The sequence below is a fragment of the Medicago truncatula genome, chromosome 2 (assembly GCF_003473485.1).
Source record: "Medicago truncatula cultivar Jemalong A17 chromosome 2, MtrunA17r5.0-ANR, whole genome shotgun sequence".
In the NCBI taxonomy this organism is placed as follows: domain Eukaryota; kingdom Viridiplantae; phylum Streptophyta; class Magnoliopsida; order Fabales; family Fabaceae; genus Medicago; species Medicago truncatula.
Genome location: NC_053043.1, coordinates 22,096,507 through 22,120,461, shown reverse-complemented (window position 1 = coordinate 22,120,461; position 23,955 = coordinate 22,096,507). Strand labels below are relative to the sequence as shown.

At 34.9% G+C, this 23,955-nt stretch overlaps 1 protein-coding gene and 1 non-coding gene across 3 annotated transcripts; both read left to right on the top strand.

Moving 5' to 3' along the window:
* The first annotated feature begins 9,497 nt into the window (after positions 1 to 9,497).
* Positions 9,498 to 14,218, top strand: LOC25488361 (heparanase-like protein 3). 2 transcript variants are annotated; one of them, XM_039830549.1, is made up of 11 exons: positions 9,498 to 9,538; positions 9,783 to 10,124; positions 10,793 to 10,829; positions 10,950 to 11,133; positions 11,277 to 11,422; positions 11,811 to 12,041; positions 12,291 to 12,480; positions 12,729 to 12,854; positions 13,459 to 13,558; positions 13,646 to 14,080; positions 14,142 to 14,218. In XM_039830549.1, exons 2-10 carry the CDS (start codon positions 9,879 to 9,881, stop codon positions 13,997 to 13,999), a joined length of 1,614 nt encoding a protein of 537 aa, XP_039686483.1. In that variant the 5' UTR covers positions 9,498 to 9,538; positions 9,783 to 9,878; the 3' UTR covers positions 14,000 to 14,080; positions 14,142 to 14,218. The 2 variants fall into 2 exon arrangements, with proteins under 2 accessions (XP_039686483.1, XP_039686482.1); XM_039830548.1 differs by lacking the exon at positions 9,498 to 9,538 and having other exon boundaries at positions 9,566 to 10,124.
* Positions 14,219 to 23,519: 9,301 nt separating this feature from the next.
* On the top strand, positions 23,520 to 23,626 carry LOC120578777 (small nucleolar RNA R71). Its single transcript, XR_005644588.1, has one exon. It is a non-coding gene; the product is annotated as a small nucleolar RNA R71 (small nucleolar RNA).
* Positions 23,627 to 23,955: the final 329 nt, after the last annotated feature.

Below are 23,955 nucleotides of genomic sequence, written 5' to 3'. Positions count from 1 at the left end.
TCTAGTTCGACTCCACACATTCATGTCTTGCTTGACTTCCTTTTTGTTATGATATTGTAGCTTGCGCCTGCGCGAGCGAATACTCACGTCACGTATGAGACTGTTGATATGTGTGAGATAGATAGAGAAGGTTACAAGAATGAAACCCATCAATCGATCTTGTTCCATGTGTCCAAGACAGGAAGGGACGATGTATTTCCGCAGCATCGCTATGAGGCTGTGTGCAGAGAAGTGACTAGCCACTACTACACTCCATGGTGCCAACCGGTGAAGTCAAATATGGTTTGGCCAACGGACAAATACGGTGTAGAGTCAAAATTTATTTAGCAATAAAAGTTTTACTTTTGCTTTGAATGCCATATACAAACAAACTTGTAACCAAGGATAAACGTGCTATTGTCAAACTCTTTTGTATTGATATTTGATATATCAAATTGATATTGTTAGATTAGACATCTTCATCCAGGTTAAAATTTGAAACCTCACAATTGTGTGTGAGTTTCAGGTGATGTTTGTCACTTTGTTTACAAACCAAAATAAAAAAGCCTCCAATATAGTTTCTTACTTCTCCTTTTCTCTTCTATTTAGTTTCTGAAGCATACAAAAATAATAAATAGATTATAATTTTTAAAAATATAAAAACAATCTCTTCAGCCCTACGGTTGGTCCTTGTTAGGGACTGACAAGAGTGCAAGAGAATTTTTTATATACTTTATCAACTATTCATTATTTTGAAATATTAGAAAGAAAATAGAAAAAAAGTGATCTCTATATAACAAAATTGATATAAAAAATATCATTTTGTTTTGCAAAAGCAAAATTGAATATACCACCAACTTAAAGTGCTTGTTTTTTGAGAAATGATATTTGAACAACCATTTTTGACAATTTTTGTGACAACTTTCTCTCTCATACTCACATTACCTTTTTACTTTCACTCTCTCTTTATTGCTTTGGTTTTTGTGCCAATACCTCATTTCCTTTGTAAAATTTTGATTGTCACAAAAGTTGTCACATATATGGATGTTCAAATAACACAACTCTTGTTTTTTTAGTCTGTTTTAGGTGGTGATGCGTTTTGGTGGGTTTATCTTCAGGGGTGTTCTTAGTTGGTTATGATATACCGTCTATATGTGGCACCATTTCTACCTTGTTTCATCCATACATTGCGTCTTGCGGGATGACATTTAATAATAATATTTGTCGATTAAGAAGGAAAAAAAAAATCACTAGCACAAGACATCCAATGCTTATTGATTTAAGACTAAGATTGCATCTAGATCTATGTCACGTTTCAGTTACAACTTTAGCCTATATCTATGAATTAACCTTTAATACGAGTTAAGTTATCACTCAGAAAGCAAACGACCAATGATCTTATTTATGAAACAAGTAGTTATACTGTTATTTTCACTTGTGTGGACTGTAAAAGCTTTAAAGGATCGTACCTTACTTTGTGTACAAACCAACCATCTTTGTACCTTACTTATAAGGAAAGCAAACTCTTATCCTACCGCACCAACCAAAATCATGTTATTCTAATGCTTAACTTGATCAATATCATAATCATAATTATTAAGAAAAATGGATAGCTGAAATTTTTTCATGTATTAATTATATGCAAAAAGAAAAAAAAAAAAATCTAAGTTGAGATTAAAAATCGTTACATGTAACTTTCTTTTTCACTAATTAAGCTACTTATTATATTCTGAATATGTACATAAGAATACATAAAACTACATTCATTATTAATTTCTTTAACTAATATTTTAATTTCTTTCACTAACATTAAATCACTATTTAAAATAATGGGTCATGCTAATCGGTGCCCCCGGAGCACTGGTTAAGCATACCATAAAAGAGAATTATTACCATAAAAGGAAACTGTTTTTAACTTTATTATAAATTAATTACATAATTTCAATGCATTAACTACTATATAATTTCTTTTTTCATATCCTTAACCACTGCCCCGGAGGCATCGGTTAGCATTTCCCTAAAATAATAGCATCAAGCTTTATTAATACTTTTCTAACATGAAAAAAAAAAAAAAGGTGTACTAGCAACACATAATTTTTTTACACAATCTCTTTTATTGATTTAAATTTAAGTGGGCCCATTAAATTATGTTTGTTTCACATAAATTAAAATAAATGGATCAAAAATGCATTTAAAATTATAAAATATTAACAATTTAAGATAGAATTGAGATGATAATTCTCTGGTCATAAACAATTCAAATTTAGAAACAATTTGAGATAGCCTTCAAAATCAGAAATAATTCAAATTCTGACCTCAAAAAACATTGTTCAAATTCTCTTGGAGTCAATTCTAAAATGGTCATACTACTTTAATTGATAAAAAAATCTCATACCCCAATTTTTTTCAAACAAACAATTGTATTTTAGTGGTAGTAGATTATACACTATAAGTTATCCTCAATAAGCTATATAAATTGTTTTAAGCTATAAGCAACTAAGCAGTTCCGTCTTGCCAAACATAGTATTTGCGTTTGGATCACCGTTTTGGACCCCTAGACCGACAAAGGTATTTTGCACTATATGTTTATTTGCAAAATGCAGTTTTATATATTGAACATAACCATATTGAAAAAGTAGAAAAAGACTTCCATAGAAAAAAGGTAGAAAAAGACAACAAAAGTTTGTTTTATATATTGGTGTTATATTATAATTATTTAATTATTTGTATAAAACTATTATTTATCATTTTAACCATACAATATCAATCTATACACACTTATAATACAAATAAAGAAATGAAATAAAAACTTGTTTTAAGTCTTTATCTCACTTCTTATACAAAGAACCTAATTTATGATCTCTCATTTTTCCTACTTCAATCAACCACCACCACAGAGAATATCCATCATCATCATTAAAGATTATTCATCATCGACCGTCTAAAAAGTTTATTTGTGTTTTCTAACGAGAACAAAACTAATATCAATAGTAAATTATAAAAACCTTTTTTTTGTGTCTAATTGCTTATCTAAAAATACTTTTATTTAGTATCTCACTAAATTTTTTGATCAAATTGAATCTCACTAACTTGATTCAAGATGATTAATATATTTTAAGCTTTTAAAAATATATTTTATTAAACGACTTTTAGCTTGAAAATAACTTTGGAACTAATAAATAATAATAATCACCGGTTAATTTTTTTTCCTGATCTTGTTGGTTGTGTGTCTTGCTACTTGCTAGTGTAACAAGGACTTAACATTGAGGTGGTCACCATTTTTCCTTTCTTATCGGTGGTTTAATATTATATTAACCAGTTGATTCAGGGAAGGAAAACTAGTATCTTGTGTTTTTCTTGTTGTCGTGTTTGGATGTTTGAGGTGGGTCGTCTGGAGGTGTTATTCTGAACTTGTTTGGTGTTTGTCGTTGTTTTTTGTTTCTGGTTGTTGCTCTAAAGGGTTTGGTGCGTAGGCGCTCCGTGTTGGTGGTACTAGTCATTCATGTATCTTTTAGATCTGTTTTGGGTCTTTTCGGATCGTGTTGGTGGGTTCTTGTCGCTTTTTGGTTTGGTTGATGTTTACTCCAAGGACGGACGCATTCTCCTTGTCACCAGCGAACATATTTTTTTATCTGGGTTTTGTTTCCGCTTCAGACTGGCGTCGCTATCCGTGTTTTGTTGTTGGGTTTCATCTTCCTCTTGATATGTAACTGTGTTGCTGCTTGTTTCTTGGTGAGGTGGTTTGGCGGCGTGGTTTCTATCTCTATCACTAGTTTGTGGGTATATTCGTTGTGGCTGCTTCTTCGAAATGCTAAGGCGATGTTCCTGCTTTCCTTAGAGACTTTCAATCTTGTTGTCTTGCTCTTGTGCTTGCCGATCCTTTGGGCGGTCTAGCTTTTATTTCGTACTGTTGCTTTTGGTGTTTTAAGTTGTTGTTCTGTTTTGGGTGGCATCAGACTTGTTCCCTTTTTTGGTGGTATGACGTTGTTTTAACCCGACAGGAGGGGATGCATTTGTTGTGGTGGTGGTGTTGGTGATGCAGGGGTGGTGGTGGTGATGTGAGGTGGTGTTACAATAGTGGTGGAGGTGATTTAGTTATGGTGGTGGTGGTGGTGGTGATGCGTGGAGGTGGTGGTGATGCGTGGTAGTGGTGTTGAGTTGTGGAGGTGGTGGTGATTTGGTAAAAGGGGTGGTTGGTGTTGCTTAGGTAAGGAGGTGGGTGTTTTTGTGGTGGTTGTGGTGGGTGATTCCTTTTTGAGGCCACCTCTGTTATTCGGGTCCATTTTTCGTCGTCGCTACCTCTTGTTTGAGTTTCGGGTTGCTAAGGTGTTTAAGGTGATTGGAGGGTGCGTGTCCTTCGAGTTGAGCGTCTTTTCCTTTTTGATTGATGTTTGCACCATCGCAATTCATGTCTTCTGCTTTACATTTTGTGTGTTGGATGCTGGTGGGCCGGTTACTTTTGCTTCGAGATCGGGAGTTGGTGTCTAGCTGCTTCCTTGTTTGGCGGGCTACGGTGTTGCTCTGGTGGATTGGGGGTTAGGGGTGCCCGCTGGTTTGATCCTGAAGTCTGGTGGGCCGATCACTTTTGATTCGAGATCGGGAGTCAGTTCTTTGGTTCAAGTTTGGTTTTGGGTTGTTTTGGTGTTCTTTCGGTGGACCAGAGGTTGAGAGGTGGTGGAAGTTGATTGATCTATAGAATAGTGGCTCGTTTTAGGTGATGAGGACGGTGTGTTTCATTTAGAGGGGTGTTATTTTGGGACAAGCAGTGGCGACGGGGGTTATGGATTTCGTTTGTCAGTGGTCGTTTCGTGAAGGAGTCTGTTTTAGGTGGTGATGTTTTTTAGTGGGTGTTGTCCACATGGGTGTTGAAGGTTGGGTTGGGCTAGGTGCTATGAGTAGGGGTGTTTTGTATGGAGTTTATTTTCGGGTGTTCCGCCTATATACGACGCCTTTAGTTTGTATTCTCTATATCGTCGGTCTTTGTTCGTCTTGAGCAGAGATTTGGTTTTTAAATAAAATTTGATGCTCAAAAAATAAATCGCCCGTTAATTTTAACTTTGACTTACAAATAACTTTTAAGACCTGAAAAAGTTTGGTCATACATAACCTTAGTTTTAGTGTAATAATTTTTTTTTTCAATTATAGTATTGTATTACGACTTTGTTCTTTTTTATAATATTATTTAAATTTGTGATAAAAAATTAGTCATATCTCTTAGTTTTTGTGATAAAAAACTTTTATATTATTTAAATTTGTTCTTTTTTATAATATTATTTGTCAAGTTCTCATATATTTTATTAAAAAAAGGAAAAAAAAATACATAAAAATTGGGGGGACATAAACCTAACCCAGTGAATCCAAGTGAATCAACCCTAACATAAAATACAACCAACAACAACAACACACTCGATTCAACCTTAGTCAAGTCTAACAAACGATGTTTGCGAGCACCAATCGGGCCTATAAGTTGGTGAATGAACCAACTGGCAACATAGAACGGATCACATACCATCAACTCCCTGCACCATCAGCAACAAGCATTAAACACTCTTTCGAGTCCCAAACAACCTGCACCCTAACAATTCATTAATCAACAAAGAATTCAAAGGATCAAAGCGGATTTGAGTGAGTCTTCACTTCTCAATACGTCGAATGAATCGACCTCCAACACGGTCAAATTCACGTTCCAACAACCTCTTGTTAACAACAATCTTAGCAGACATCAAAGCTCTTTCAAGCCAAACAAACTCATAAACACGCACAAAGTTATAATAAAAAGTTATATCTTATTGAAATAGGAACAATCTCACCATAATGAGAAGTATTATGACAAAGTTGAAGAGATATAGAACAAGAAAACACAATGGTGTTTTATTTATGACAAAATTATTGATACGACTCATGGTTTTATGGCGTTATTTTTCAACTTCTTGATTCTATGTCGTAACGAAATCTCTACATGTTTACTATGACTATTGAGTGTATATAGAAGTAGAGAAATGATACATTATGGAACGATGTTGAGATCATTTCCCGTGTGGGGGTACAGTTGGTGCATGATACTTTGTTCGAGTGGAAGCATGTACACAGTGCAAGAGAACAACATGAAGCAACACAAGATGCCCTACTTTTAAGTTTGTATCAGATCGTTGTTGACAGGATTCGCCGACAAAGGTCTGACGCGAGAGATGAAGTGCAACGTCTATGCAACAATCTTTCAGAAGCAAGGATGATATTGTATATGGATGTGTATAAGGGATGACGAAGGTGACTTTATAATAGCAAAAACTTCTTGGTATATAGTGTTATCGCGAACCTCAAAAAGGAGAGGTATGAGTTAAAGGAGGCAACTGATTGGCTCACATGTGCATATTGAACTTGATTGTAAGCAGGTGATAGAAGATATCGAAACTAAATTCAGTGTTAAATTCAGTGTTTATTCAGAGACAAACAAATAATGTTGTTCATATTAGGCAGAGCGACAATGTTGATTGATATACCCCCACCCTCATAAAATAAAGTGACATAGTTTGACTATCTCTACTATTCCCGTAACATATTTTGATATTTTTTTTACTATTATATATAAAGACAAAAGGTATTATATAAGATGATGGATGGGTCAAGGTGAATATATTTCAAAATATCAAATTTTATAGTTTTCTCTAATATATAATGAAATATAAAATGTCAAAAATGTGCATTGACATGTGTGTCATAGTTAACAATGTCACTTATTTTGGGACGGAGGGAGTATATCAAAAAATATTATAACCAAGTAGAAGATAACGCTTCCATGACTATATGTATGTTTGGTTATGTTGTGACAAAAATTGATTTTGAATAAATTGATTCAGGATAAAAATAAGTTAAATGTTAAGTGATTTATGTTTAAATGTATTGTATTTATGTTAAATTGGATTTAACAATAATTTTAAGGTTACAATCAATTGAAGAAAGCAAAAACTATAAATTCTAACTTCAAGTAAATTAATTTTCCAAGAAAAATCAACTCTCCTATAAATCATCCATATATTATAAAATTCATTTTACACCTCTAGAATCACATATTTTTCTTTTATTCACAAAACTCAAATGCAACAGGAAAATATAAATCTCCACTCACTTGCTTGGACTAGGGATGGCAAAGTGGACTGTCCCACGCTGTTTAGGTCTGCCCTATCTAAGTCCGTTGAAAATGGGACGAGCTCAGCCGAACCAAATTAGGTAATCGAATCCAAAATCTCACCCCATCTCGTTTAACGATGGACAAACGAGTTGGTGGGCTGACCTGACAAACAAAAAACTTTGTTTTATAGAAAGAAAAAACAACTTTTTTAATGTATTTCTTTTTAAAACTTAATTGTTAGAAAAAATTGTGTTGCTTTTATCATAAAAAATATAAAAGAATATGCATAGAATAAATTTGTGAAAGAAACAAGATAATTAATAAATTGTCGAACTCAACATCATACTTAATCTATACTTCTATATTATATATCTTCTATATATAAAGAAAACAACCTCTTTCAGCTCTTTTGGACTTACATTTTCTCTTTCAAAAAATGTCCTCAATTTTCAATACATATAACACATGTAACAAGTAGATAAGAATAAATTTAAATATTAAAATAAAAGTGTAACAAATACAATTATACAGTTTTTTCATTTATTCATTTATCATTTAAAAAGTGTAACACACTAGATGACTATATATTTTCTTACTTTTTCATTATCTCAATTATACTCTTGAACAACAACTTTTTCCATAGTACTATAGAAAAAAAGGCTAAAATATGGTTCCTGCAAAAAATTTTGTCCCTGCAAATATGTCTCGTTTTGGTTTTAGTCCCTGTAAAAAAAAATTGTTTTTGGTCCCTGCAAAATTTTTTGTTTTTGAAAATAGTCCCTCACCCCACTTTTGTGATGATTTGCATACGTGTCACATTATAACTTAACCAATTTTGTAGTTTTTGGTCCCTGCAAAATATTTTGTTTTTAAAAAAGGTCCCTGCAAAATTTTTTGTTTTTGAAAATAGTCCCTGGGACTATTTTCAAAAACAAAAAATTTTGCAGGGACCAAAAACAATTTTTTTTTACAAGGACTAAAACCAAAACGAGGCATATTTGCAGGGACTAAAACCATATTTTAGCCTTAAAAAAAAAAAGAATTTAGATTATTTTTTTTTTGTTAAATTGTTGATTTCATTGAAATAGATAATCATGGTTATAGTTTGATTTGTTATAATTTGAAAGCAAAAAACATTTATATTTTTACTTTTAATCAAAATTTCATAAAAAAACACCGTTCATAATTTTCAAATGTTAGCGCAGGAAAAAGAACGAAAAGCCAGACACTTATGTGCCCATCTTTTCGCTAGTAGCATATTAAGGAAAACCGGCCAACTGTTTACACTGAAATTTGGTAAAGATTCGCTGGTTTCAAAATGTTTACTTGCAAGATCAACTAGTAAATCTTAAGAGCATATTGTGCTTTATTTATCTCTTTAGAATTGTGATGTTCGTTCTTGAAGAACTTTGATAAAAACAAGAATAAAATAAAAGGCAATCGAATCCAACCCAATTGAATCCAATCGAAGTATGATGCGAATAAAGGTAAATGAATTACTCAAAATAAACAAGTAAATTGCAAAGACATTTAAAGAAATGCATTTAAATTTCATTGAGTGAATGTAACTTGGTACACATATTCATACATTGCAACTTGTGACTCGTTTATCGCTTTCATACGGATAGTTTGAGCATATGTTTTTAGTATGATTGAATTGTGACACTTTTTTCCTAAGAAAAACTACTATTTATACAAATAGAGGATAACTACCTAGTTTGAATTTAAAACTATAACTGCAGAAAACTACCTAATCTTAGCCATACGATTTAAATATCGAATATAGTAGTTTGAGCACTTGACCTTATCCAAAAAATAACCGCTTTTCGAGATCCCTTCGCCCATCGAACGGAGGCGCGCGTCTTCGATTCTCTTCCAAGGAGCGCAACTTCGACAGAGATGTAAGGTCAAGCCCTTTCCATAAGGTCAGCTCCTTTGACCACATTAAATGATACCCTTTTGAAATATTGACTAACACCAACATAAAACAAATCTGCAACATTAAAACAAATATTAAAATAAATCTAACAACCAAAATAAATTCAAAGGAATAAAATATATCTAAAACAAAAGAAAACGAGTTAAGCAGACTATCCTATCCGCTCTGTCCCCACCCCATTTTTTCAATGAGTTAAGCGAGACGAACCAACTATAAAAAGTGAGTTCAAAACTTCAACTCAATCCGTCAAAAATAACGGGTTATCCAGATATATCCGATGAATTGGGTCCGTTTTACCACCCTTGGACCACCTAACAATCTTATTAGAGACATCATGATCTTTGTACCTATCTGCTTCAACAAAAAAAAAAATCTTTGTACCTATCTATCATTTCTCTTTAGAAAACATATTGCTTATGTATGCCCACAAAAGCGCATTAAATACAATACTAATAATAATGAGTATCTTGAAATATTCTCTCACCACCATGGTCAGCACCCTTTTCTTATACTACTATTCATTTCATCAACAATAAATATTATGTCTTTTAATGCATCACTTTTTCTAAATTAATACATTACTTTGAAGAATCCGTAGAACTCTTTCTTAATTAATTTCAAGTATTTAAGACCCAACCAGCAAGACATATATCATATATTAAAATATATTTTATGTGACATTAAATTTTGTGACATAACACCATTTATGTCTCTTTTATGAATGTGACTCAGCAGTAAAACCTTTACTACCCTTCACCAACATCAAACATATTGTTGATGCATGAATAAAGAAAGACAAAGATCTTGAGTTTAGTTTGGTTGATTCTGGAAATGGGTTCTTGGATTCAGATTTTGTCTATATACTATTTGGCATGGTTCAGTTTTTTTGTTGTGAACACAGTGAGTGATGAAAGTGGATATGATGAAGATGTGAAGAAAGGGAATGTTGTGATTGATGGTAGTTCTGTGATTGGAAATATTGATGATGATTTTATTTGTGCAACTTTGGATTGGTGGCCTCCTCAGAAATGTGATTATGGTACATGTAGTTGGGGTCTTGCTTCTCTTCTCAATCTGGTATTCTTCCTTTTCCTTTTTCTTTATCTTTTTTATTTGTTCTTATTTTTCTTGAAATCTTCAAGGTGAGTTCTAGAATGTTTGCTTGGTTTTCTTACGATCTATGAAGCACAGACACAGACACTGACACGTCAAATCACATAATTCAGTGTAATTATTGGGACACGCCTAATCCAATCCGATGAGTGTCTGTGTTTCATAGTTTATAATTCTTTCTATGTTCTATTCTTTTAATGATGTTTTATTTTTTTTGTGTTTTCGAAATGTTGTTTGAGGTTTGAATGCATGTTGGGATCTCCTAGCTAATCTGCAAATAAAAAAATCCATCAAAAGCAACAATGTTTTGATTTTTAAATTAAGATGTCACTATCTACCCATTGTTTGTAGAAAACAAGATTATAATTTGCATACCACATAACAATGACAGAACAGAATATTAACTTTGTTGTTCTTTGACTTAATTAATGATAATAATCCTGTTTTCTGCAGGGTTTGCTGAAATTATTTATTAATTAATTAACTTCTTGGTTGAGTTTTTTAGTTTTGATCTTTATTTTCACCATTTAATTTATTAATTAATAGTTTCACTTCATGTCACACTTCAAAATCTTGTACATTTTTTCAAGGTAGAATTTGTAAAATTACATTTTTTTTTTCATCTCGCGCAGGACCTCAACAACAAGATTTTCTTAAATGCAGTGAAAGGTGAGAGAATTTTTTTCCATGTCTATTGTTATTGTGACAAAAAAGGCATCAATTAATTTTTTTGATTACTTGTACTTGATCATTGGTTGAAAAACTTATCAATGTATCATTTGCTTTCAGCGTTTTCACCATTGAAACTAAGATTAGGTGGCAGTTTGCAAGATTTACTGGTATATGGGACTGATGATTACAACAAACCATGCACTCCTTTTGTTAGAAACGCGTCTGAAATGTTTGGATTCTCACAAGGGTGCCTCCCAATGCCAAGATGGGACGAACTTAATCATTTCTTCCAAAAAGCAGGGTAAAATTTAGTTCTATATGTAGTATATATGCACTTGCGCGAGCGCAGGCATGCGCGTGAGTGTTTTGTGACTAATGCATTCACCTTTTGGACTTGTAAACTCTGCTTTTAACGTGTTAACATTGTTAAACTTTTTATTTTAGGGCGAAGATTATTTTTGGATTGAATGCTCTTTATGGAAAGTCGGTACATCGTGGTCATACAGAAGGACCTTGGAACTACACCAATGCTGAATCGTTTATTCAATACACTGTTGGAAAGAACTATGACATTCATGGATGGGAACTTGGTAAGTAGATAAGCTCGCTATAAAACTACAATTGAAAATGGTGATTTGTGATCTGTATTGAAAAGCTCACAAATATGTTTGGATTGACTTATTTGAGCTTATCCACTGACATAAGCACTTGTGAGACTGTTTGGGAGACCTTATGGAAACAAATTATGACACATCTATAAGTTTTTTTTTATCTTAATTCCATAAGCACTCTTGGATAGGTTATAAAAATAGCTTATTGCTTATTAGAAAACAATTTGATTTTATTTCATCTTTTATTATAGAATCTCTTATTGCTATAATCACTTAATGAAACTTTTCTATTCTGTATCAAATTGAATAAATTTCTTCTTGCCTGAGGCTTGAGTACATTGAGTGAGCTAGCTCTTTTCACTGGCAGGTAATGAATTGAGTGGGGGTGGAGTTGGAACAAGTGTCTCTGTAGATCAATATGCTTATGATGTTATTGCTTTAAGAGACGTAGTTTACAATGCATATAAAGACGTTGAGCCAAAGCCATTAGTCATTGCGCCTGGAGGTTTCTTTGATGCAACGTGGTTTAAGGATTTTATAAGCAAATCTAATAAGTCTGTGGATGTGGTCACACACCACATTTATAGCCTTGGACCAGGTACCTTACGCCAAATTGGCTGATATTCATTACGTGTATCAAAATTATATGAATTGATTACGGAGTTTAATGTGCATACAATGTCAGTGTAAAGTAGTTTAACACTGACATCCAATATGAGTTCTCTATTTTCCATGTGGCAAAATAAAGAACTTTTGTTAGATGTTTGTGTGAAGCTAATTTACAACGATAGTGTATATCCTTTAAATCATCAATTATTTCTGTAAACTTAATTTGTCTTCTACACAGGAGTTGATACGCACCTTGTGGAAAAAATTCTGAATCCTTCCTATCTTGATAGAGACAAAACTACATTCAAAGGCCTGAAAAATGTTCTTGAAAGTACAGGAACCTCAGCAACAGCATGGGTTGGTGAGTCAGGAGGGGCTTATAACAGTGGCCATCATCTTGTATCCGATGCATTTGTGTATAGTTTCTGGTTAGTGCTGACTATCCTTGATCCTTGATTTAGACACATTTAGGGGTTGCTTAGAACATGTAACACCAACACTTCAAATTGAAGGCGCGTCGGTGTTCGATACTTGTTGGTATCTAACACTGACACATGTGGTTACATTCAATTACTTTCATTTTTAAAAATTATCATCAGTGTTGTTTCCGGTGTCGGTGTCTATACTAATTCAAGGGTTAGAACTATTTTTGGCTAATTTGTTGTATCATTAACAGGTATTTGGATCAACTCGGTATGTCTGCTTCTTATGACACTAAAACTTATTGCAGACAGAGTTTGATAGGAGGAAACTATGGTTTACTCAATACCACCAATTTCCTTCCAAATCCAGACTACTATAGGTATTAAATGTTGAATTTAACAGTCTTATTTTCTTTGCCCAAATCATAGATGTAAAATATCATAAAAAGTTTTGCAATTTAAACTTGCTTTCTTCATTTCACAACTACCTTGCTAAAGAATGAGAAACATGATTATGGAATGTTCCGACCTCAAGTCTGCTACACCACTTTTTCAACGTGTTAGTCCATTTTGGGTCTTGTGTAAGCTGTCACGGTTTTGTCCGTAGTTAATAGGCACCTCGGTGGGTAGATGAGTGTGGATGTTTATAAACCACCCTTAGCTTTGATTCTCATGACATGACGGAACAGTAGCCCACTGTCAATGCTAAGGGGATAAAGGGCCTTTCAGTTTGCATGTGTGGATTAGACCTTCGATAAGGATTGTAGAGTATTTGAGGTCGGAACATGGACTATCTTGGTTCAGCATTTGTATATAATTTTTCTTGATCTAATATGAACTCTTAATATATGTGTCGTGTGGTTGATTAATTTCTTGACATATAACTCTGTCTACCTTGGAAAATTCCCTATTTCAACTGGATCCATCCATAGTATTTTCATGGTAACATTTTTGTGGTAATGTGACTAAATTTCATATTTGTAGTGCTCTTCTTTGGCACCGACTCATGGGAAGAGGTGTACTATCAACTACCTTCTCAGGAACAAACAAGATACGAGCTTATGCGCACTGTGCAAAACAATCCGTAAGTGAATTTTCTTATCACCATGATTATCAAGTGAATGTATAGTTACCAACTTTGAAATCTAATTTAATATACTTGATCTTACAGAAAGGAATCACAATACTTTTGATCAACCTGGACAACAGCACAACCGTTGAAGCGACATTTAGCGATGGTAAGAGTTCCTTGCATAGAAAGATGCCTTACTATTCAAGAATGATGAAACTACCTCTTCAAAGTTCAATTGAAAAATCAAGAGAAGAGTACCATCTAACTCCACAGGGTGGAAATATACATAGCCAAGTCATGTTACTGAATGGAAATGTTTTAAGCGTAAACTCGGATGGTGATATTCCTCCTTTGAAGCCTCTATATGTAAGCTCATCAAAGCCGATAAGGATTGCTCCTTTCTCCATTGTATTTTCTCATATACCTGATGCTGTTGTTTCAGCTTGCGGCTAGCGATGTCGCACTAGGTGAAACCGAAAATTGGTGTTACTTGGTGATTAATAAAATTCATATTGATTTACAATTTATTGTTAATGAACAGAATGACAATTTTTTTGTTTGTTGAGAAATAGGATTTTGATGTTTTTTTTTTTTTGCTTCCCTGTGGTTATTAATTGAATGCATTATGATGAGAAAAGCAAATTGAAAGTGACAAATTCAATCTATTGTCTTCCCTTGGTTGCTGTACACCCCGAGTTCATCACTCAATCGATTCATGCTTTGGTGAATTTCGCCGTGTATAGAGTTTGATAAATTTCATCTTGTATATAGTCAACACATTAGTGTTTACATTTTTTTTTTTTGGGTAGAAGCCTTAGTGTTTATATATTGACATGAAATAGGAAAAACCGAACAATCAATCTTCAAATTTTCTCAAATTCTTCTCATTAAATCTATTTTTAGAGTCTCTCATGCATCCAACGTTGGGTTTCATAACCCTTTTGGATGCACAATCGACTTACATTTTGCTTGCCCATTCTTGAGAAAATGCCACAAAATATTAGTTGAGAAAGAGAACTTAATGAAAGTATGATAGAGTCGTCCCCTAAATCCTTACGGGGGAACATTCTTCCTCCCCGTCCTTATCCCCGCATGTAAAATTCCCTGACTTTGGAACCCCGAACATGCGGGGATCCGTACCGACAAATGACCATTGACATCCCTATCTACGGGTAGTACAATATCATTTAAAGAAATGCATCTCAATGTTGGTTATTAAATGTAATTCATAAGAACATTTGTTGACCCGTAGTGCAGTCATTTTCATGAATGTTTAAAGCAATTTTATGTGGAACCACCCTACTTTTTCACGCTTGTCCTAGCTTTCTCATAGTCATACATATTCTTTGACAACTCGATACATGCTCGAATGAAGATGAAAGCTTAACAACCTTGCGTTTTAGACACACATGAGGTGCGTCTTTGTCCTTTATTTTGGAAATTATCTTGATGTGTTGTTGTCAAGTGGTCCAACAACTAATTTGGGCAGCATCCTTGCCAAACTCATCAAAGTAGTCTATAATTTGATCTTACTGTACTTTTGGACTTCTCCAAATATAGACGTAATCCAATTAAATGTAAGATTTTAGTTTTTTTTAGTAAGTATTTTCTTGTTGAGTTTAGTGTTTGATATAGAGTTATTTTGAATAAATTGCTATTTTGTCATTACTAAATTAATTATGTTGTGAATTCGATGAAAAATCACACCAATAATAAACTTGATGTGTGGAGCAAGTGATAGTCAAGCAACTAAAACAAAGTGTATGGAAGTTATAAAACAACGAGAGAAAAGAAAGAGAGAACACAAGAGAATTTGTTTACCCAATTCGGTCCAAATTGACCTAGTATGAGGGAGAGAGCAGCTCTCAGTTTCACTATAATGATGAGTAACTTTACAAAAGAGATATCAATGGGTTACAAAAATAAGTCTCCCACCTAATTCTACCGAAAGCCTCAATCTCTTCCCGTGACTAAGAGACTCAATCCTAATACTGTTTTCCAAGGTGAATCAACCCAACCATAGTGTTTGTTGCCAAGAGCAAACTCTATACAAACCCTAGTTTGATTTCTAAACCCTTGTTTCAGCCCCCTCTATCTCCAGGTTTGCTCTGATACAAAGCCTGTATTTATAGCAAAAGTAACCCTCATAAAATTGAAACAAATCTGGCCCAAAAATACGTTTCTGAAAAATACTGTCACGCAAAATCGGCCCCCAATTTCCTTCATTCGGGCGCCAATAAAACACGTAACAAAAAGGCTCCAAAAGACAGCCAAAATCGAGCCCCGAACTCCCACAGATCGGGCGCCGATTTTGGTCTTCCAACAAACATCAATTTCAGCACTCCAAAACTCCAATTTTGAGTCACTTTTACAACAAATTAGACGTTTATGGTTTTAATTTCTTCATTAATGAAACATTGAGTACAATTTTTATTTTATTTCATTCGTATTGCTAAATAGATTGATCGTTTGAGTACAACACTGCTACTGAATTTATGAAATTATTGATGTTTGATTGGGTATGAACAAGTGCTCTTAAAACGGTAGTTTTGTAAAAGAAAATATTATTTTAGAAATTGTATATTTTACTTTTTAAAATTTGAAAATAGTGTTCTTTTCAATGCCAAATTTATCTTTTTTTCTTTCCTATTTTTAATTGCTTAACTCGTTTTCCAAAGCTCCAATTAGCATGACGCTTAACATTTTAGTATAATGGACCATGAGAAGATAATAAATGTGACCTTCAGGCCCCTCTCTCTGTCCCTCTCTACCTCCTACCTATTTAGTTTGCAAGATTTGCTTGTAGAAAGGTAATCAAGACGGTTTAGTATTCGTGGATGCCAATGATACGACTAATCCAAGAAGGGGCAAGATTTGGTGGTCAAGTGCAAAATTATGATGAAATGTTATGTTCCATCACATCCTTCAAGAAGGAAATGCTTGTCATGCAGTGACAGAGTCAGAAATTTTAAATAGTGAAACACCGTATATATAAATTTGTAGCACTAAATGTGTAGATTATATTTCATTTCATTTTTTTTCATTGCTTGATGTTAGAAATAAAATAAAATTACCACTATAAAAACTATGTTCAAACTTCAAATCATATGCATACACTATATAACTAATATCACATGCAATGACCTCAATTCCGAAATTTGTTAATTCTATTTTTTACACGGATAAAAGTGCACAAACCTTCATTTTTTTGAGGTAAATAAGTCTTCACATATTTAAAATAAGAAAAGGCTTAAATACATTTTTAGTCTTCATATTTTAAATAAATTGTATTTTTAATCCCCTCATTTCTAAAGTCAGTATTTTGGTCCTTTTTTTGTTTGTACAAATTTTGGTCCCCTTATTCAACAAGTTTTGAATTTTATTTTGGTTTCCCATCAATTTTGTTGATGTGTTGCTATCATTAATGACATGTCACTTGGTTAGCACGGTTGTGCTGGAATTATCTTTTTTCCATATCATTACTATCAATTGAATTTATACATAATCTATTTTTTCTCCTTAAAAAAAAACTATTTTTTAACTGAAAAATTAATTTAATTAATTAAAATATGATGAAATTCATCCTTCATCATCATGAAAACCAGGTACCCCATATTCATCATCGTCGGTTAAATGCACTTGAAATCGAAGTTAAAAATGATTAAATTTTGTTTGAAGGACTGACATCAACAATATTCAAAAAAATTAGATGGGAGGATGACGGAAATGAAGTCTCGAATTTCTTCCCTTGAAATTAAAGGGGAGGAGGAGGATCTTCAGGAGGAAGAAATAAGGGAAATTCTTGAATTGTCTGTTAATTTGCATTTGTTGGCACGTGTGAATACTAGTATGAATTGGTAGAAGGCGATGGTGAATTGGGTTAAGGAAGGTGACGCTAATTCAAAATTCTTTCATAATGTGATGTCAACTAGACAGAGACGGAACTCTATTCACTTGATGATGAGATAAAACCGCAAGTGCACGGTCTTACCGAAGTAGTATGAAAAGAGTATCGTTCCGACAAGGAGTAGTTTAATTCAATTAACCTTTGGTAATGATTAGAGGAGAAAAGGATTGTAAGTTGGGATTTTCAAGTGTTTGAAAGATAATAATAATAAAAGGAGCCTCGGGATCGTTGGTTCATCTAAATGACAAGTCCTTCACAAACCAAACTAAAAGCTTATAACTTTATGTTAGACTTAATTTCTCAAGACAATTTCTCTTATGTTCCTCTAGCAACCAAGCCTATTTCGCTGACTTGATTACTATTAGATTTTGGTTCCTCTAACAACCAAGCCTATTTCGCTGACTTGATTATTATTAGTTCCCTTGAAGATCGAAACTATATGTCTCAAAGATTGCAAAGACTATTTCGCTGCCTTTGCAATCCTTGTCTAAATTCACTTGTTCGAACATCAAAGCTCCACTTTCGTTTTATGAATTGATATTTGGAATGATGGATAAACAATTATCAAACCCTCCACTTTCGTTTCCACAGTTTGATAATGATTGATCCATGTTAAAGCGGTGAATTTAGATAAGAAATTAGGGTTACATAAGATTAAGGCTTAGAGCTTGGCTTGATTAGGATTATGTCATTTAGACTTATCCAACAATCCCAAGACAAGGAGAAGTCTACTCACTCATGTTCATTGTAGACATGGGGAAGAAGAGAGAAAGCATAAAAGTAAATGACAAGAAAATAAAGGAAAAGAAAAGAACTTTTATTAGAAAAGCAATTGTCACTTATTGAATTCCAAGAAAAGATGAATATTTGTGATGGATGGCTACTATATTTATAGCATACATTCGACTTAAAATCTAAGCAATTACATTCGGACTAAAAATAGAGTAGCTTAAAATCTAAGCAAAAGCAGCAAAAGCGACTTTGGAGGGTGGCATGGCCGTGCCAATGATGGCACGGGCCTTGCCAAGCTTCTGACTTGGGGGAGACGTATTATTGTCTCCGAATCTTCGTATTTTCGCATTCAATCAACTTCAAGTCCCTTTCTTTTGCTCCAAGACTCAATCCATCCAATATTCATTCCTGAAATAAAATAAAATGCAATTTGTAGTAAACTATCCTAAAAAGGAAATAATACTATTATAAAATAAATAAAATCTAATTAAAACTAAACTAAAAAGCATATAAAAATAAGCAATAAATGACTCATCAAACTCCCCCACACTTGAATCTTTGTTTGTCCTCAAGCAAAAGGCATAAACATGGTAGCATAAAATAACATTATCATATGACAATTACATTGAAGCACATGTCTCCTCAAAGGCTTTTATTTCAAAGAGTACACTAATCACAAACTCAAGCATTTTTTATAATCCTTTTTCAACCCAACAATCAAGTCTTAAGTGAGTGTGTGTGTAGTCCAACCCTTTTCTTGCTCCTGTATAAGATAGATATAATGAGGAATATGTTCTAATCCTAGTACTAAATTAACCAAGAAAAATTCTTCTTTCAATTCATATAAGAGAGATGGGAGTTTTTGTGATCTTTTTGATCTTTTGCCAATTACATTTTGGATACTTTATTTAAGGAACAACACCTTCACGTAGGAGGTTGGAGGGCCTACCCCCTTCCCCAATCTAGATTCAATGGTGCCCCTTAAAAACATCATCTTCACGTAGGAAGTCGGAGGGCCTACCCCCTTCCCCAATCTAGATTCAATGATGCCTTTTAAAGTTTCTTTTCTAAGATAACATTACCTTCACATAGGAAGTCGGAGGGCCTACCTCCTTCCCCAATCTAGATTCAATAATGCAACCTTGAAATAAATTTTAAGCTTGGCTTTTTATAAACTTCTTTATACTAACTTATATTATTTATACTTTGAGAATTTTTAAAGGTTAACGTACTACTAAAATTAGAACGCATTTCCTTAAAATACCTATTCATACATTTACTCAAGGGAAGCAACTTGTGCATTTTTTTATCCACTTTAAAACAAGATGTGGGTATATAAGGAGAACTTAAAACACAAGAGTTTACTTTCATGTACAAGAAACGACCAATAAGAGGAGACAATAAAAAAAAATATGTCATGAATTTTCAATAAAAACAAGCTACTTAATCATGCCTTTCACAATAAAACAAAACAAAAAGAATAAAGTTCAAGGGAGTTTGAAAACACTACGACTAAAGACACTTTATTAGGCTCCCCCCACACTTAGGAGAAACATTGTCTTCAATGATTCAAGATAGAAAAATAAAAGAGAAGGAGAAGAAGAAGAAGAAGAAGAAGAAGAAGAAGAAGAAGAAGAAGAAGAAGAAGAAGAAGAAGAAGAAGGAGGAGAAAGAAGGGAAGAGAGGAAGAGGAAAGCTCACATTTTTGTCATTCAGGTCCATAGGGAGGACCTTGGAGGTGAAAGTGGTGCATCATGTTCCGAAGCATTTGGTTATTTTCTTCGGATATGCGGTTGCCCGTTAGGACATCATTCCTTAGTCCCATCAATTCAACACCTTGCCTTTGTTGCTCGGTGCTTATCCTCTCGACCTCGGTATGCATCCATGCCCATCTTGCATTTTCATTTGTTTCTCCTTCATCATGGTCATGGTGCTCCTCATCATGGTGCAATTGTGTACCTTCCTCTTCTTGGTGCAAGTGTGCACCTTCCACGTCTTCATTATTGTGTTCTACATGCACCTGTGGGTCATCATTAACATATAACAAATTTTCTTCCACCTCGATGTTAGTCCGAGATGGGTTAGGCAGTAATATCAAAATGGGCACGTTGAGTTTGAGTGTATAAACAAAGGGGAGTCGATGTTTAATGAAATTCATAGAGATAAGGGTGTCTATGTTTAGCCTATTGTTTCCCTCAATCATGTTTATCCCTTGGTCCTCACTCACTCCTAGTTGCCCAGCTATGTATGTGATGATACCACCAACTACTATTTCTCCCTTACCATCGGACCTATTTCCTATATGGGAAAGGTAGTTAAGTAAGTAAAAGCAAGTGTTAAGGGGGTGGTTGTGCAGCATAGCCCATAGCATTAAGAGTTCATCGCTCCTAGTGTTCCCTAATTCACTCCTTCCCCAAATAGTGCAAGCCATAACCCTTTGAAGGTACCTAAGTACAGGGTTGTGAATGTTGCTAGCTTTGTTGGCACGTGTGTTAAACTGGTCAAGTCCGGTAATTTGCTCCCAAAAGGCGGCAGGTTGATAGTTAACCGGCTTTAGATCTTGATTCCAAGAGTCGTGGATGAACCCCGCATTTGCGAAGCCCATTTCATCACAGAAGTGTTGAAGAGACATCTCATAATCAATATTCATAAGCCGGAAATAAACTCTATGGTTAGGGTTATCAAAATTCAACCTATCTTTCGTAAAAACAATAGAACTTAAAAATTCGTAGGTGAAATTCTCATACCCTCTCATAGGTCTCAACATATCAACCCATCCTAACCTTTCTAGCAGATTAAACACATTGTCTTTAAGTCCTAGCTTATTCAAGTCATGATTATCAGGGTACCTACAAGGATGTAAAGGTTTAGAGATTAGAATTTTGTACCTATCTCTTTGCTTGTTGTCCCTGAAGGTTATGCCATGATTCTTGGCTTGTGTTTTCTTCTTTGGAAGAGGGCCCTCTGATGAGCTTGCAACTTCTTTTCCACTTCTCTTTGAAGCCATTGCTTTGACCTTGCTTTTGATTTGGTGTGGTGGTGGTGATGGTTTGTTTTTGGGTTGTTTTGGTGGAAAAGGTTGTTTTAGTGGTGTGGTGAAGGTTGAAGTGAGTTTTAGGGGTTGGGTTATGGAGGTTGGTGAAGAGTTTCTGGTTTTTGGGTTAGGTTAATGAAGGTTACGAATTTGGGTGATGTTGGTTTGGATGGATGAAAGTTGTTTCTAAATGGGGGTTTATGAGTGGAATGGTGTTTGTGATTGATTGGGTGGAGAAATTTTGTGAATTGGTGAGGTTTTGAGGTAGAAATGGAGGTTTAAGGTTTTGTGGTTATGGAGGTTTTAGAGAGAAGTTTGAAGGTGGAGAGATGTTTGTGGTTGAGAGTGAAGGAAGAAGAAGGCAAAAAGATGTGTATATTCATATCTGATGGTCGGGCACGGCCGTGCCAACCTTAGCACGGGTCGTGCCAACTTCCTGGAATGTGGCGAGGTTTTGGCTTGGCAAGATCTGGCACGGCCGTGCCAGTGTGAGCACGGGCCGTGCCAAGGTTCTGGATGACGGGCTTCAAAAATTTTCCGTTTTCTTAAATCATACTCGGACAATTACCTACAAAACAACTTAAAATAACAGAAAAGAAACAAACAAAAGCGGTTAAATGCGTGGGTTGCCTCCCACGAAGCGCTTCTTTATAGTCATTAGCTTGACGTTAGAAAGTGTCCATTAGAAAGGCTCAAAGATATTATATTGTGTAGATGACGCTAAAAAGCGTTCTTTCACATCATGTTCTTTGATCATATTGCTATAATAAAGGGCGGGACCTTTCCTAACATTCTCGAACTCAAATCCTACCATGTCATCATCACTTGAAAAACTATCCTACCATTCTGAACATCAACTATAGCACCCGTGGTGGAGAGGAAGGGTCTTCCTAGAATCATAGGGCAATCATGGTCTTCCTCGTTGTCAACAACCACAAAGTCAGTCGGGATGTATATCCCTTCTATCTTAACGGGGATGTCCTCAACATATCCAACTATGGGGATAACGGAACGATCGACTAACTTTAATGTCATCTCTCTAGGCTTCAACTCTCCTATTCCCATCTTTTTAAAGAGGGATAGAGGCAACAAACTAACACTGGCTCCTAAGTCGCACAAGGCTTTGTCTACGGTTTCTTTCCCTATCACACAAGGGATGGCAAAACTACCTGGATCTCTAAGCTTTTGGGGCTGCTTTTTGATGATTGCACTACTCTCCCTAGTTAAAGCTATTGTCTCTTTGTGGTCTATAGCCTTTTTCTTTGAGAAAATTTCTTTTATAAACTTGGCATATAGAGGCATTCGAGACAAAGCTTCCGCAAGGGGAATCTTAATGCAGATCTTCTGAAGGGTGTTGACGAACTTATCGAATTGAGCCTCCAAGTTAAGCTTAGTAAGCCTTAATGGGGAAAGGGCTTTGTTCTTATCAAGTGATTTCTCACTTTCTATCACACCTTCCTTACCCAAAAGCCTAACACTCTCTCCCTTAATACTTTTGGCTTTAGCAATGGTCTCTTCCAACTTACTACCCCCACAAGAAATGACATTGACATGAGCTTTGGGGTTTGTTTCGGGTTGACCGGGAAATACTCCCGGTGTTTGGGAAGAGGTGGCCACTTGTTGGGCCACTTGGGAGATTTGGGTCTCAAGCATTTTAGTGTGTGTGGCGATAGAATCAACCTTGGTAGTGAGTTTGGAGAGAGAGTCGTTCAGAAATCCTGTTTGGTTTTTCAGTTCTTGAAGTTGTTTATTTTGATTCATCATACAATTTTCCAACAAAATTTCCAAACTTGATTTCTGAGCCACCCTTTGGTTGTTTGTATAGCCAGGTGGTGCTACTTGTCCATAGGAACCTTGAGGGTTTTTATAAAAGTTTTGATTTGGCCTTGTTCCTTGGTTGTATTGAGCATAATTCAATTGCTCAATACTATTAGTAGCACTACCTAACCGACAATCAACACCAATATGACCAAATATACCACAGATTTCACAAGGAGGAGATGTAGGAGATGGTGTGACATCATTAACATTGAGTTTTTCAAATTTTTGAGTTAATGCATCGACCTTAGCAGCAAGGTGATCATAGTCAGAGACCTCGTAAATACCTGCCTCCTTTTTGGAGGGTGTAGAGGCGGTGATGGCTCTTTCGTTGGTAGTGATTCTGAGCCATGTCTTCAATTAAAGCATAAGCCTCCGTGTAGTTCTTATTCATTAATGCTCCACCTGCAGCTGCATCAACAGACATCTTAGTGGTATATGTTAGGCCATTATAAAAAGTGTGGACTATGAGCCACTTTTCTAAACCATGGTGGGGACAAAGTCTAAGCATTTCCTTGAAACGCTCCCACGCATCATAGAGAGACTCCCCATCTTTTTGGTTGAACCGCGTGATTATGTCTCTTAGTTTGGCGGTTTTAGAAGGGGGAAAGAATCGGGCAAGGAATGCTCGCCTCATTTGATCCCATGAAGTGATGGAACCGACTTCTAGGGAATGGAACCAAGCGCTAGCTCTATCCCTTAAGGAAAAGGGAAAGAGATGAAGTCTTACGGCTTCTTGGATCTCTTTTATAGTGCCACTGAGTCTAAGGAAGGAAGAAATATGTAGATTTGGATCCTCAATGGGTGATCCAGAAAACTGATTTTACTGCACCAAATTGAGTAGTGCAGGCTTGATCTCGAAGTTGTTACCCTCAACCGTTGGGAACACGATAATAGCTTGTGGCTCTTCCGTTGAAG